We start from the raw sequence: 16581 nt of genomic DNA, 5'->3' as shown, positions 1-16581 counted from the left end.
ACCAAGGTATAAGTTACTTGAATCATATTTCAGCTTTTTAAACTAAACAAATAATATAATTACTGAGTTATTTGAAACTCTTTTCAATACCTGTATCAACAGGTTCTATCAAAGACAAAAATGGTTATGCTATATGAACATCCAATATCACTTTTTAATAACAGAGTAATCTTTAAGTTTATTCTGTTAAGTTTACACTGATTTACTGTGGGGTCTTTTAGTTAGCATTAGCATTGAAAATACTTTTACTTTGCAGACAATGATTTGGGACAAAGACGAATTCCTGTATGACATCACTGCAGTCATTTCAATCCCACTGTGGATGATCACAACAATCAGACAAACCACTTGAGAATAAAGGAAAAAAACTGCCAACTGGAAATGTACTGGATCTGTTGCACCTCTGGCCATTCAGAAAGGAATAACCTTATCAACATCTGTAATTTTGAGAGGGGAAAGTCATCAATCAGGACTTTTAAAGATTAATTTTTCAAATACACACACACACACACACATAGTGGGACACTCAATACAGTTTTCAGTTTAACATAAACTTTTTCCTACCTGTATGTTTTTGATTCTTTCTATAATCAGAGTAGACCACATTTAAAATATCCAACAGGAAAGCAAAGGAGATTTGTTATAAAACCTTTTTCAGAAACAGCCTTGCAATACTAGAGTTATCTGTACTTGTTTAAGCACTGTAGTAACAAATTAATCTCAAATTCACATTTCAAGTCCTTTCACCGCAAGACTCAGTCCTGCTAATGTAACATTAACAAAGAATGAAGGAGGAAGAAGGGAAAGTTGAGATGACATATTACAGCCTTGACAATAAGCCAACAAGTCCCAGAGCCAAAGAAATGCTATCTTCTATTTTAACTAATCCATGTCCTTTTTCATGAAATAAATCCCATCCAGAAATGCAGACATCCTTTACCTGAGAAAGTTTAAACCAACATTCATTTTTCCAGCCTATGCTCTAAGACTGTATTATCCATGCAGAATTCACTGCCCTGATGTAGCCTTTAAGGTGAGAGAACAGCTGCAAGTAGGAAGATGCTTAAGGTGTTATGGCTTCAAGGACTACAAAGTTAAGAATAGAAGTCCACCAAAACCTCAAAAACATTGGCTAAGAGCAAAAGGAAATTCTGAGCTTGTGTTCTTGTGTTTAAACACCTAAACATAAAATGCATTGAACCTATCTTGTAGCTCCAAAATTTCATGTATCTCAAAATAGCCAACCCAAGACTTGCTAATATAATGTTCCTTACCTAGTAAACCTGGGTTAGATTTTTGAGTCTTTCTATTCTTCAAACTTATCACAAGGAATAATTATTTTATTCAGGAGTAATTCTTAAAGCAGAATACATACAATTCTTAAAACAGAAACATATACTAGATAATTATTTCATAACATATGCAGAGAAATCACTGGAGTAGTCATCTAGCTTCTGCTGGACCTGCAAGTGGTTCCGTTTGACCACCACAAATCAACACACAAAATACACACAAATTAAGCTCAATTCTAGATCAATATTTTTTAATCTCTGAAGCACAGAGATTATTTGTTTCTATATTCTACTTACAAACAGTAACTTAATGGCTACTTTTTAGTTGGTACTGCTAAAGCCCTGAATCAACTGCAAGCTGGACAGTACTCCTGTGTATTTCAAGTTTCACAGTATTTCAAAAGTATTTCCCAGCATAACTGGAGCCACCTGAGTAATGATAAAAATCAGAAGAAAGCTCCTGCCATTCACATTCAATAGCTCTAAAAATAGAGTGTATGAGAATTTTAGTTTAGGGAATTAGTGTTCTTTTCTTGCTAATGATAGTGATTAGAAGCAAAGTGAGCATTCAGTATGCTTTTACTTCTATATTGAGAACCACTCCGGCCTTTGTAACATTTCATCAGCTCTTTCTGTCTTGGGGATCCTTCCTCTGTATATCAAAAGGTAAGTGCAGTCATAAAGAAGTAGACAAAGCCAGGCTAAAGGCTTGGGAAGACTTGATTAAATGGAAGCAGAGGTGAGGTGTAGTCAAACAAATTATCGGATCAGGAAGCTACTGCCTGCGGCTACTAAGCCATATATACTGGGCTTCTCATATTTTTAAAAATACAAAGACTACTCCACAACAATTTGTCATTTAGCAAAGCTAAGGTGATCTACATTTCAGATTAACAGAGGATGTACTGAGGTTACCTGCCAAAGGTTTGGTCCTTGAAAACAGAATTCACTCTTTACACTCGAATGCAATGGAAATATTGCTTTAGTATCTAACTTTTTTTCTGTTATGCTTATGCTTTTCTCTTCAACTTTCTGAAAAGGAGGCAAGATTACACAGGAGGCTGTCCCTGGTTTTACAAGCCGAATCACTAACAGGTAACCTATGGAAAGCTGAGTCCAGATTAAAGATAATCATGGTGAGCTCTTTCAAGCAAATCTTGCTTGAGAGCACTACATGTTAAAGAAGTACTTGGGTTATGAAAGCTCTTGTTCATAAACCCTCTCTTGTTCATGAGGGTGACTTTGCTCCACTATTAAGGGGAAACTTTTGAACTGACTGCATTAAGATTCCCCCTTCTGTTCTATATCCATACCATGAGAATGCAGGGCAAAACTGTAGGCAACTTTAGCAGACTATCTTTGCTTACAAGACTCTGCCTCTGGATTTAGCCTTGATCATCCATCCTTACATTCCCCACAAGAGGGAGAAATCTGCATAACTTTCAAAGCCTATATCTTGCTGGCCAAGCACAGATGTTTTTTCTTCCTAGCTAATGCATGCTAATAGAAGGCAAGCATCTGGGCCTGAAAAAGGAATTCACAACAGACTGAATTAACAAGACCAAGGAATCATACTGGATTTGAGACAGTAGTGCCATATAGTACATTAGTGTTTTTCACATTAATTATGACCATGGCTATAGATTCCAACAGAAGCATGGCAATATTTCAGTCTCTTCCAGCAAAAGGATCAAATAATGCATAAAAAGGAATAATAAAAACATACAAAAAAAAAATTATTCAACTGTATTCCAAAACTTATCCCTTGGATCAGCCTGGAAGCTACAAAAAAAAGAACAGGAACTGTTGATAGACGTATTTGGAGGACTCCTACCAGTTGCTTACAGGTATTATCAATTAACAGATTGAGATCTTCCAGATGGAGCTTCTCACTGTTACCAGATATATTCTATTTGTGAATATGAAATCAGACAATAAATAAAGCAGCAAGCAGCTTGTCCCCTCAACATTCTTTATCATCAGTGGTCATCATTAGTACTACTGTACATAATTTTCCAGTTCATCCACTAAAAATACTGAGCTCAGCTGTATGAGGTAATACACAGAAACTCTGAAACCTAAGGCAGAATAAATATGCTTCAATTTCAACCGTTTTGTATCTTTTATTCCCTTACACACAGAGACATCAACAACTCTTTTAAGACAAAAGCAGCCCATTACTATAAGCCACTTATTTTAAGCACTGAGCTCATTAATAATGGTGTAGTCTAACCCCAACAAGATCAAAACAAGAACTGCTAATCCACCTTCACTAGAATTCAGTATTTTTTAATCTTCTTTTACCACATTCACTCATTTAAAAATGCAGCGTGGTATCAGTCAGACTATTAAGAGGTGTGATAAAGTCTCACAGTTATTTTAGAAAACTGAAATACATCTAATAAATAAAATGCTACTTTTGTGTGGACTCTGAAAATCACAAGTGAGTTCTGCAGGACATAAAAGCAAATCTTAATAGAATATATGACTGCAACCATAGTATAGAGAGAAGGCTAGACTGAAGGAGGAAAGGGAAATAATTGACACATACTTATGAATATTGCTCATTGAAGACATCCAAGAGGCCCCACTAGCAACTCATCTTAAAGAGGCTATTTTATTTCATTCTTCACTAAAATAATTACAGTCTCACACAGCCTTATTGCACTTGTAAGAAAAGAAGTTAGCTGGGAGCAAAAATGAAGCTAGGTCACTGATCCAGAGGTGAAAATTCCCAAGGATAGAAACGGCAGCAGTTACATACCCTGGAAACAAGGACTAATCCAATAAAGTGTTCTGAAACTAAGAGTTTTTAAACTATTTATTAAATAAATGAAACATTGTAAAGCTGAAATTTAGTGACATTACTTAGAGCAGGCTAAAAGAAACACGAAGACGTAATTCTTTAACCTTGATGTGGGAAGAATCATTTTAGTCTGAAAACCTAAAAAACGGATGATCGGTTTAAAAAAGGACTGTAATCAGCCTTGTGACAGAATATGGAAGGTTACAACAGACGGAGAAAATTAAGAGTTCCATTTTTAACCCACATTTTCTGAATATCTGTGTATGCATGAGAGGAAGGCTGGATTAAAGGAAACACAAAAAAGGCACTATTGAGATGTTCATTTTTACAGAGTTCTCATATACTAAGAATCCTTGGAATGAAAAGTACATGAAGAGAATTCAAAACATAATTCAAAACCTTTTGACTTAAGACCTTTAATAAAGAAGAGAACTGGATAATATATTTTAGCACTTAAGTGCGTAGTGCTCTTGGAAAAAAAACAACACCAACACGTCAGAAGACAATACAGATAACAGTAATAGAAATAAAGGTAAACTTCTGCCTGAATGCATAAGTAGCCAAACCTTGAAGCAATATGGAAGTCTGATGGAGCCCCCATTAGAAATAAAGTCTGTTTTCCCTTATAATCTCTTGCCAGTTTAGTTTCTGCAATACCACTCCTGCATAAGCAAACGCATTTCAAAGCATCACACTCCCAGCCACTGCAGAAACATAAAAGAAACCAAACAGGAGATCATGTATTTCCTTACTCAACAGGGAATTACTATATCATTCTTCCAGACATTAAATGAAATTGCCTGGAAAAAAAAGGATTTGGGGTGACCTAATTGTGGCCTTCCAGTACCTACAAGACGAAGGGGACCTACAAGAGGGAGTGAGACTATTTACAAGGGCATGTAGTGACAGGACAAGGGGGAGTGGCTCAAAACTGACAGGGAGTAGGTTTAGGCAAGGAAATTCTTTGCTGTGAGGGTGCTGTGGCACTGGAACAGAGTGCCCAGAGAAGCTGTGGATGCCCCTTCCCTGGAAGTGTTCAAGGCCAGACTGGCCGGTAGGATTGATGATTATGGCGATTCATCTAGCACCCCACCTTGCAGATGTGCCTTCTCTGACACAGTGCTATGGTTACTTGTGAAAAGCAGAGACAATAAAAGGACAGTTTATTAAAATCCAAACCTACCTCACAGAATTTCTGTAACAATGCAGGTGGCAAAAAATCCTGAAGCTTTAACTGAACAGGAGGCCCAGTCCAATTGCTTTGAACAAAGAGCTGCAAACTCCCCACACCAAGCAGAAACATCAGCCTCTGCCTGCAATATAGAAGAGAACAGCAATTAGAAACATATTACATTTTCACTTAAAGCTACAAGAGCTAATTAAATCTTGTGCTAGCTCAAAACCCTCAGCTTTACGAAAAAACAAAACAAACAAAAAACCCCAAACAAACAAACAACCCCCCCCCCATAAAAATCACTCTCCTATGAGGAGGGTTCAATGAATGGAATATTCAAGAATGCACATAGGAAACTAAAAGTCCTTGAAACATGTTTGTTTATAAAGGTTGTAACTAATGCCAAACATCTTGGAGGTGGAGTTTATATATTTCACAATTTAAGGCTGTACATAACTATCAGAGATCAGAAGACTAGCAAAGGATGCAGATAATCTGCAAATACCATGCAGTATTTGCATATTGCATGGTTGTTATAGTTTCTTACTATACATCTAACTCTCAGCATTTTCACAGAGAAAATACTGCATTAGCATATGTTCCAAAAGAGCAAGTTTATTTTTGTTTGTCATAACTGTTTATTTTCACTCGCTCTAATAAAAAAATTATTAAATCAAAAATTCAGAATACTCCCTCCAAGTTGGTTCAGACACTTTGGCAGTAAATAATATCTAATTCATCATGGCCTTTATTTTAATTAAGAGTAATTTATTGAAAGATGAAATTAAGAGACTGTTTCATTTCTGAAACTAGGTTTTGCAGAATTTTCTTTATCTACAAGACTAAGCTCATTTTACATTACTATGATTTCTTCAGCAAATAATCTATGTGGTCTGCAGAAGGCAGGGCACAATCTCTCAGAATTTAATGGTTAATTTAACAGGTGTAGACTTTTGAGATTTATACACAAACTTCTTGTTTGTTTTATGATACCTTAATAACTCAGAGCCTTATTGACTTATATTAACTAACACATAGAAAATGGGTCTCCTAACTACAAAAAGTTACATTTTAATTGTGCAGGTTTGATATAAACACTGGTACGTTAAGGAGCATAACTGAAACAGAAAAACCAAGTCCTTTCTTTTTGTAAAAACAGAAACTTAGAGATGTAAGAGCGCTCCAATCAAAACAAAAAAATAAAGTGTTATACAACCCCTTAAAAACTAAAGTAATATAGAAAAGCCACACACAAACAAGCAGCTTGTGGGCAAGAATGCAACAAAAGATGCAGAACAATAGGAAAGCAGGGGCGGAGAACATTAAATTGAAAATTAAAAAAAAACAAAACAAAAAACAAAATAAAACCATCTCTCATGGGAGTTAGAGAACAAGGACTAGCATAAAGAGTTCTTGTTGAACAAGACAAGGTAACATCTCCTGGCTGTCGTTACTCAGCCAGTAACTATCTGCTAGGAAATATGAATATAGGAATACATAACCAAGATCACCATTAAATTTCCAAATAACTCAAGAACACAAAGCACTAACAATTATTGTATACTAAATTATTACCACTACACATGAAATATCAACATTGGTATAAATTTCCTCATTTTTCTCCCATGATAAATTATACTTCAAAGCCTCTGAAAGGTAACAAAGAACAATCAACCATCCCCGCACTGTGATTTGATACTCCAGTCTTTTGAAGATCATTTTCATTATTTTATCTTTTACACTGTTTCTACTAGTAACAATTTATTTATTTATTCATTTAAACATTACTGATATCTATCTGGAAAACAAACTTCTTGAAGAGACAGAGTTTTATCCATGGAGAATGTCTCTGGAACAACTGATAACCAAATCCATTACTTTGGCTGGGATACTGTTTTTCCACTGTTGAATTTGTCATCACCAAATTTTTTTTTCCCCATTTCAGATTCATGACCAACTCCCAGTCTCCTTATCAGTCACCCTGTATCAGAAAACGAATTTCAATCGTTTTCTGTAATCCCTGCAAATGCTGAACTCCCTTGCCTATCCCCTGGGTTTTTTTCCAAGAAAATTCATTCTGTCTCCCTGACTGCCCTTCACACTCACAAGGCAGACCTGCAGATGCTCACCTCCCAAAGGCTGCCTGAAAAGCAACACAGAGACTGCTGCCAATGTCCCTCTTGCTAGGGTGAGCTACATAATTTATTTTGCATTTATCCTTAGATATATGTATCCATCTCATTTTTCCTTTTTCTGTGTGAATGGGGTTTTTTTAACACTGTTTACACTGAGTCAAATCATTCTTCATGATACAGAATCACATGCTTAATATTCATATTGCTGTATCAAATGCTGCTCAAAGATAAAAACAATAGTGCATTTGTATTTCCAAAAAAATGGATGTGCATATAATGCTAGAATTTACAAACAAAATAAAATAAAAAAATATTCAATAGCCAGGTTCTGCTTAAGAAGTTACCGGTTTCTGCTCTTTTTAGCGATGCCATAAATTGCAGAACAGTAGCCAAAACTACTCAGTGTCTAACTTTGCTATTTTTTAAATTCATGAACATCAAAGCAAGCTGCAAAAACAGCAAGGATGTCTTCATTTTCAGTCTTCATTCTATACAGCACACCAGTTAACCAACCATCAGATGAGAAATACCGGAAATACCATTCAGTGTTCAATTTGGGAAACCATATTAAACCATATGGACTTCTTTTCCAAGTATTCATTTATACGTTGAATATGTAGAAGTAGTAAATACAGGCTCAACAAAAAACAGTGTTAGAGCTCATTTCCTTGTTCCTTTAGATCTTGGAACCTGCACACTATTTCCTTCCAGACTTTTGAATCAAACTGTACACCAGGCAAGAATTCACCTTCCTCCTATGGAGCTCAGGAAAAAAACAAAAAAGGCATTCCCCCTCTGCATGGTTAACACATATCCTATTGCTTCATCCTCCAAATTTTGCTGATTAAAACACAGCCATGAAGCTACATTTTCTGTAGAAAATAGCTTTTAAGCAGTGAAGTGAGTAGCAATAGCAGGAAAAAAGTAAAACAAAAAATATCCTATTCAACACATTTATTACAAGGAATGCTTATTTTTTAGGACATAAAGGATTAAAGTGCCATAGTGAAAATGTGTCTGGGGCAGGGAAAAGAAGGCAATCAGTTAAAAGGGTAGAAAAGTTGCACCAATTTTTAAAATGCTGCTAAGTAATTTTTGTTACAGAACCATGGCTTTGAAAGTGGAAAAAGTTACAGAGAACTTGTCCAAAGAGATTACCATCTAGATACAAATTTAGAGCTGTTTTGCCCTCAAGCTGCTCAGTTTTAACTTCAGAAAAGAACTCCTTAAGAGTTCTTTTAACACTATTACAAAACTGTACTTTGCACTGTTTATATTGTGCAAAAAAGGGTAAGATTCACATTATCCAACTTTCTCTTTCTGATTGAATTCAACTCCTACTGTGTTTTTAAATCTACAGAATTATAACTTTCAATTCAAGAAAAAAAAAATTTTTCTTATCCCATCTACAGAAAGTCACAAGAAAATCAGTGTTTTACTGAATTTTCTGGGCTAGAACTTAAGAGGTTTGCTGCACTTCCTTTGAATCACTCGGTGGAGAAAAGAAAATTACATTTTAGGCATTAAAAAATATAGAACCCCCCCCCCCCCCCATTTTCATCATAAGCAATGCAAAGTCTGGATGCAAAGGTTACATTGGTTCCTATAAGGCCTTCACAGGACACTGGATCTGCAGGTAGGAAAAATAACTATGTAAAACACTCCAGGAAAGTCGTCCGAGACCAAGATAGTACACTAAGAAATTACCTGTCTTTCAGACAAGCAACTTCAGTAGAAGTTTTTCTATAAGAGAAAGCCACAACTTAGTTCCTTCAGCCCCCAAAACTTCTTAAATTACTACTAATGGAGCTAGAAAGAATCACTTGGGTGCTACAAACAAGTTTGTAGTGTTTCTGGCAGACACTGACAGGTTTTGCTTTCATTTTGAATAAAACTTCAGGCTATCATTTTGGGCAAAAAACCCTCTGTCTGCTTCTGAAATGCTAAATATTGCAGGTCTGCCTCCATATATTCTGGCAAGGGGGCTTCTAATATAGCCCAGAGCTGTAGAGCAAAAAAGAAAAACCACAAAGACCACAGAGCTGGAGTGCAAGCAGCAACAAATTCCTTTGCTGTCTGCAGTAGGAGTGCACTATAACAGCAAAAATATAAAGTTCCACTGATACAGATTGTGATTACCTTCAAGAAGCTGAATGGCTTAAAAAGGCAGCAACACGTATTTGAAGCAATAATTAAGATCAGGATTGAGTCTGCTTCAAGTCCTCACTGATTTTTCTCTCCTTATCACATTATTCAAATTACCACAAGGTAACAGAATCTAGAATTATCAAAAAATTTATCCAGCTAATATTTAATAGTAACAGCACAACAAAGTAAGGTAAAAAAAAGAAACACTCAACAAAAACCATGCACAGGAAAAACCTCTGAACACTAACTCAGAAAGCAGGAGTGCATTGTATTGTGCACCACACCAGAAGATGAGTTTTTGACACACTATGATCACGAACAAATCTCAGCTCAGTTTCTCAAACATGCCAGCTCTTTTTTTTTTCTCTGATATTTTAGCAAAAATTCTTAGGCTTATGTGTGTCATACCAAAACACACACATTTGGATTCTGCCAACACTAACTGGTTACAATTACCTTCCTCTTACTTTTATTTTTTAATCTTTATCTTCTCTTATCTTTTGGTGAGATTTTTTACCTTTTAAAATATTATATATATATATATGTGTATATATATATGTATATATGTATATAATATATATACACACAACACATGTATAGCTCTCTGCTTCTACTATCCCTAGCATGTCAGATTTCAGTCTGTTCATTATTTACACAGCAAAATGTGAACAGTAAATGCAAAGTCTTTAACAGCAACAATTAGCACATAGAGTACAATTAAGAGAGACTGTATCAGAGAAAGTCTTGGGAAGAAAATAATTAATTGATGAACAGCATCCATGAGTAACACCTTACTTGTTTTTACATTAAGAAGAGTAGAACAACGTCAATATAAGTCAGACTTAGAAATACAGGCATTGCTTGCACAGTAACATTACACAGTACTTCAAGCAGCCAAATAAATGTAATACAACATTTCAGAGAGAAAATTGTTAATTGTTTGATGATATATGGCAAAATGAATTTACATGTGTGACTTCTTTATACGAGAACCTTCTGAGGTAATCACTGTAAATAAAGCTAATGTCTTCAACAAACCCCTGTATCACAACATCATTGTTTCTTTCACTGACAGAAATTAAGAGATGCCCAAGGGAGCAGGGGGGAATAACACAAGAAATTTGTTTTCTGCTTTCTTGTCAGTACAAGGATTTTGAAGGCCCTATACAAATGCTACATTTTTAAAATGCATTTTGTAAAAATCAAACATAGCCTCTATTAGACTTCCATACAATAAATAATAATTTCCACCTTTCCACGTTATCAGCCTCTGCAGAACAATCCAGGTATGCCAGAATCTGTTTCTCCAAGTAAGTGTCAATGTTCTCCTCTGTCACAGAAGACGCACTGAAAACATTCTGAACGGCTGAATTTGAAAATATTGCCTCATATTTCCCATCAAACATCAACTGCAATAATGATCCACTTTCTGGAAGAGGAACAAAAAACAACACAGAAATCAGTGTAAACGTTCAAACAATTTTGTCTTTCAAGACCTATTGAACATATTCAAATGAAAATATCTACCACTCCCCTTCTAAAGAATGTATCTTCATTTACATTGCAGGGAAAGTGCAGTTGCACTGAAACTCAAGAGCAGCACTAGAAACTCAAGAGCAGCACTAGTAGGTGTCACTTCATTCAAAATAATTTGTATTAAAGTTACAGTGAGACACAAACGACCAGATGAATGCAAAACAAAAACTTGCACTGAAATTTCAGGAAAAAAAAATGGATGGCCTTTTAAAATACTTCAATTATAACAGCAGGATGTTCTTCCTTCAAAACATTTAAAATGAACAGTAAACTGCTATAGATAAGACAGTAATTTCACAGACCAGAGAATCTACTTAGGGGAAATGCAACAAATAAAAATGATTCAATATTTGCAGAGTTCAGTGAATAAAGCCTTATGCAAAACCACAGAAACTGCTCAGTCCTTCATTTACAAGCTTGGAATACTGACAAGCAATGGGCAATGAGATTTTATCTTTACAAAAGAATTATCTCCTATGGTAACTCTACCACCTCAATGAAAAGCCTGCACATGGAGCAGATCCTTAGGGGTAACTACTAAGGTGGATTTAGACCCATGACTGTCTCTTAAGCCTGATTTCAAGACAAAGAGAAGTCAAGAAACTTATATATTTCTAAGAAGCTTCAGACCCATCAAGTTCTTGACCCAGGCTACAACTTTATTTACAGAAGCTATCTTCAGATATGCTACAGTGTAATCAATACAGCAGTTGTTGGAACAACCTGGCCATGTTAAAACCTGCTATTCTTGAGCAAAACCATTATCTGCCTACCCTGCAGCTGTGGCCACAGCTCATGCAGATGCACTAACTGGTTCCTGACCAGATGATGTAGGTGCTGGTGATGGTTCAGCTGAGGAAATGCAGAGGTCTGCACAGGATAAGTGCCTCACTATCAATCTGATTCCAGCTGGGGATTGCAGCTCCCTGAGCTGCACTAACATCAGCAGCCAGGTAACCAATTTAACACTAGCACAGCTGTGGATCCACACAACACAGCAGCTGTGCAAAGAACTGAATTGAATACCAACCCCAAGCTCATCCAGCTAAACAAGTACCTTAAATTTTACAAATACAGGAACACAGAGGGCAGAACCACCTTCAATAACAGCAATGGATGACTCTATAGGAATGGGTGACAGAGACTCATTCATTCTAAATTCTCTGCACCACACTGCTGACTGAAGTTTACTTCAGTTCTTCACAATGAGCTAGTGAATGATGTAAGAGATAATGTGTGCTGTGTATTATTTAAAAAACACTTTAAGCTGTACCTGGAAGGACATATACAAAGAATAGCAGTGGTACCACGATGCTGCTGACATCATGCCCTCACAGAGAATGGAAATAACAAGAGGCTTTTCTCCAATCTGTGCTTTGGAGAGACTCACCAAATGACACCTTTTCTATATTGGATTATAGTTGCCCAGACAGGCAATGCTGTAGTTTGTAGAATAACTATGGGCTGTGAGGACACGTGTTGAGGAATACTGAAGTTCTTCTCTTTCCAGCAACATAACTGTAGCATGTAAAACCTGCTTTTGATTCTGTGTGTAACTTTTTAGAGGACACTATACAAACTCAAGGTCACAGCTTTTAAATTCATTTTCAGGACCATCAATAGGAAAGGTCCATGTAAATGATGACTAAGAATCATCACAAACCCCATCATTTTCTATCTCTACTGCAAGATGACTTTCTTCAACAAGTTTTCCCCATATCTTATAGCAGCACACTACTTAAAGCTCCTCAAAACAAACCAAAGCTAACAAAGAAACCGACCAAAAAAAAAAAGTAATCAGAAAAACTCCGTACCACAAACCACATTGTTGAAAAGATAGATGTGAGAGATGTCCGTCACATCAGCTACCATTCCTGGACAGCACAATAATTAAGGTCAATTGAAAAGTCACATAAGGAAATTAGTTCTGTATGGCTCTTTTCCAAAAATCAGTAAACACTTAGGTAAGGATAAATGAGATTTTCAATATGCTACAACATGGCACATGACTTGAGTACTTCACTCTGCCTGAAACATGGAAGCACCTTTACGTAACAAAGGTTACATTTTAAGACCTGCTGCGCTCCCCTGCAGGAAAGCTGCGTCAAACCAAGTCCCCTCAAGAGACTATTTTCCATTGATCCCTCAAGCAACTGTGACCGAATAACTAATAAATATAGAAAAGGCAGCTCGTGCCAGACTCTTCCTTCCCACGTTTTGCTCCAAGAGCGTGTTCCACCTCGCTGCCAAGCTCCAACAGGCAGGCAGGGCAGCCTTTCCCTCGGGAGGCGACCGGAGGGAGCCCCTCCGTGCTTACAAGCCTCCCGAGCGCCGGCATCAGGCGGCTGCCGAGGCGTCTGCCGGACCGGCACTGCTGCGGCACCGAGAGCGGCCAAGGAAGCCTGCGGAGGGCCGGCCGCTGCTGCCGCCTCCGCCCTGTCCGCAGTGCCCGGAGCTCCTCCAGCCTGACAAGCCCACGGCCTCCCCCACCCTATAACACGGGCAGGAGTCCCGGGAGCTCGGCGAGGCTCTGACAGGCGCTGCAGATGAAAACGCCCGCGGGAGGGACCCGCCAGCCGCGGCCCCGGCTCAGTCCGGTGGCTCCGGACACGCACAAGCAGCGGGCACCTTCCCCACACCAGGCCGGGACCTCCCCTCACCTGCGGCCGCGACTTCGCCCTGCTTCCACTCCAGGGACTCCTCGGCGCTGAGGAAGCCCCTCAGCAGGGCGCGCTCCAGGGCCAGCATGGTCCCGCCGCCCAGGCCTGCCCTTCTCCCCGGCACCGCTGCGCTCGGGGCCGCGACCCCCGGCACCCACAGAGGCGCACGCTGCCCGTGCGAGCCCTCAGCCCATGTGCGGGCAGCGGCCACAGGGAGCCGCCATGACAGCGGCGCGGGGCACGCCGGGAGGGCGCGCTGGCCCCGCCCCGCCGCGAGCCGGCGGCGTGAGGGGAGCGCGGGCACCGCCATGGCCGGGGAGCGCCCTGCGGCCCTCGGGGCCGGCGCTGAGCGCAGCTTGTGAGGGAGCGGGGCTGGGCGCGGCCAGGCATACGTATTCATATGGAGACTGCCTGGGCGATTCCCCGAGGAGAATCACCGAAGGGGTCAGGTTAGAAGGGAGCACGGTGGGTCAGCTTGTCCAGCCTCCATCGTCCAAGCTCCCTGCTCAAGCAGGGTCATCCCAGGGCACAGGGCACGGGATTGCATCCAGACGGTTCTGGAGTATCTCCAGTGGGGGAGAAATCACAGCTTCTCTGGGCAATCTGTTTCAGTGCTCAGTCACACAGTAGAGAAGTTCTTCCTCGCATTCCGCTGGAACTTCCTGTGTTTCTGCCCTCTGCGTCCTGTCCCATTGCTTGACCCCACTGAGCAGAGCCTGGCTCCATTCTCTTGACATCCTCCCTTCAGCGTGGTGCTGGCATCACGCCCTCACAGAGAATGGAAATAACAAGAGACTTTACTCCAATCTGTGCGTTGGAGAGACTTTCTCTCACCAAATGACAACCAAATGACAATCAGGTGCAGCCTGAGGTGCCCGGGACTACACTCAGGGCAGGCAGGTCAGGATCGCGCTTTGTTCTATGCCCATGTTAATTTCAACACCTGTCCAAACACAAGCTTGATAATATTAATATTAAAATTAAAATCTATTGTGAGATTTTTGCTTTTTATTTTCAGGAAAAACCACTAAAGTAACATTTTCTGCGAATAAATAGTTGCTAAGTATAATTCCTTAGTAAAAAGAAGGAATATTTTGCTGTCTTCCTCACCTCTGCCAGTTGCCCCCATGTGTGGGGTTTCACCCTTACAGTTCAGTTCTGGGAGCATCTGGAAACATCTGGAAGCTGCAGCAGGTATGTGGGCAGGAGTACCCCGGCAGAAATGAGGGCACTCCTCCCTGGCACTGGGCTGATTGTTACTGCTCATGTAAAAGATGGTTTGGGATGTTTGTCAGTTGACTGAAATCTGCCACTTAAGTTTGCTTCCCTAAACTATTTGAAGAATACACATTTATTTCTCAAAGAACAATCAATACGCTTTCTTTGCATCTAAGGATAGCTTCTGCCATATGGCTCAAGAAGTCTTTGCAGGTCTGTGTAGTGCAGATTCAAGATTTTAGCATAGTGCTGCTTATTGTTTCTAAGCAGGAAGTAGATAAACAAAGTTTCTGATACAAGAGTTTTCAGAGAATAACTTTCATCTTTAACTTTTTGTTAAGTTAGAGAGTGTAAGAAAAGTATCCATATGAAATGTGCTACTGTGGTATCTGAACTAGCACATTTAATATTACCTTACAAGATACCTGTGCTGCTGTATTGATGCAGTATTTATCTTCTGCTGCGGGGGTTTTTTTCCTAAAGCCTTTTGAAACAGATAATCTTGTGGACTACCAAAAAAAACCTGCTTACTGTAAAAAAAAAAGATTTTGTAAGCTTCAAGCAACTAATTTTAACATAGATTTATTATAATGACATTTTTAACAATGAGCTGCTGTTTGTAAAAGCTGCTGTTACATGAATTACAAACTGATCTTGAATTCTGTGTGCCAGGTCTCTGGTACTGCTGGGGAGAGAAGCAGTTGTGTTGTGTGCCATTTTTGAGCAGGAGTAGATTGGCTATTTGAGGAGTGGGGAAAAGGGAGGAATTGTCAAGGACAAACCAGCTCATTGGTATACCAGGATGAAAATTTGCAGGACTGTGCAACCAAACTTCTGCAATTCTAATGAGCACATCTGATGCACCTGGTGAGAGGAGGGGAGATGCAAGGCTCATATTGGTGAATTCTATCAGCTTTTCTTGCTTTGGCTCTGTCAGTTCAGCCAAGTTATATCCCACTAACCAGCTGGTCTCTGTGATCCATCATATTTAGAGATACATCACCTTAGTTACAGTATCAGAAACTTCAAGCTCCTTGGAAGCTTGGGGGGCCCCAGTAGATGTCAGCTAAATGTTCAAACTCTGTTCTTGGATTTTGCTGAGTTAATGCACAGACCCTCACTGTCAGGAGGGGTGTCCCTCAGAAGGCTCCCAGCATATTTACAGCTTTCCCAGTTTACAATTTAAAAACAGACTTGCAGTCTCCAGGTGAGAAGGGCAAAAGAACAGCAATGATTACATGCTCCTGGCAGGTATCTGGGCACAGGCATGGACGTGATGCCTGGTGTGCACTGTGGTTGCTTCACTGCTCTCACCAGCAGCTCTGCATCCCTCAGGTCTCTCCTACCACTTGGCCAACTTATGCTCTTGCTTCACCAAACCCCAAAGAACAAAATCACTGGGCAGTCAGTGAAGTGGAGGTAAAAAAAAGCTACATTTCAAAGGTGCTAAAATAATAGAGGCTAGGGAATTCTTCTCTTCCTCACAACTTTATAAAGCAGTATCAGTTAGTGTAGGCCACTGCACCACAGGAAAAGAAAGAGTGATTCAAACCACTCTGGGAATGTAAAATAAAGAGCATGGCCGATGGCAAATAACCCTGGACAGCTCTTC

General features: G+C 39.3%; 1 protein-coding gene across 1 annotated transcript in view; it reads right to left on the bottom strand.

Moving 5' to 3' along the window:
* The window catches only part of TTC27 (tetratricopeptide repeat domain 27), a 111453-nt gene extending 97493 nt beyond the window's left edge, over positions 1 to 13960 (bottom strand). The window contains exons 1-3 of the mRNA XM_036381100.1: positions 13752 to 13960; positions 10807 to 10984; positions 5282 to 5411 (exon numbers count right to left, since the gene is read on the bottom strand). Of these exons, the coding sequence (XP_036236993.1) occupies positions 5282 to 5411; positions 10807 to 10984; positions 13752 to 13839 (396 nt within the window). The 5' untranslated portion in view covers positions 13840 to 13960. The remainder of the gene's footprint in view (positions 1 to 5281; positions 5412 to 10806; positions 10985 to 13751) is intronic.
* Positions 13961 to 16581: the final 2621 nt, after the last annotated feature.

Source organism: Molothrus ater, chromosome 3 (genome assembly GCF_012460135.2).
Source record: "Molothrus ater isolate BHLD 08-10-18 breed brown headed cowbird chromosome 3, BPBGC_Mater_1.1, whole genome shotgun sequence".
NCBI classification, from domain to species: Eukaryota; Metazoa; Chordata; class Aves; order Passeriformes; family Icteridae; genus Molothrus; species Molothrus ater.
Note: the sequence above shows the minus strand (reverse complement) of the source record. Positions and strands in the feature narration are given on the sequence as shown.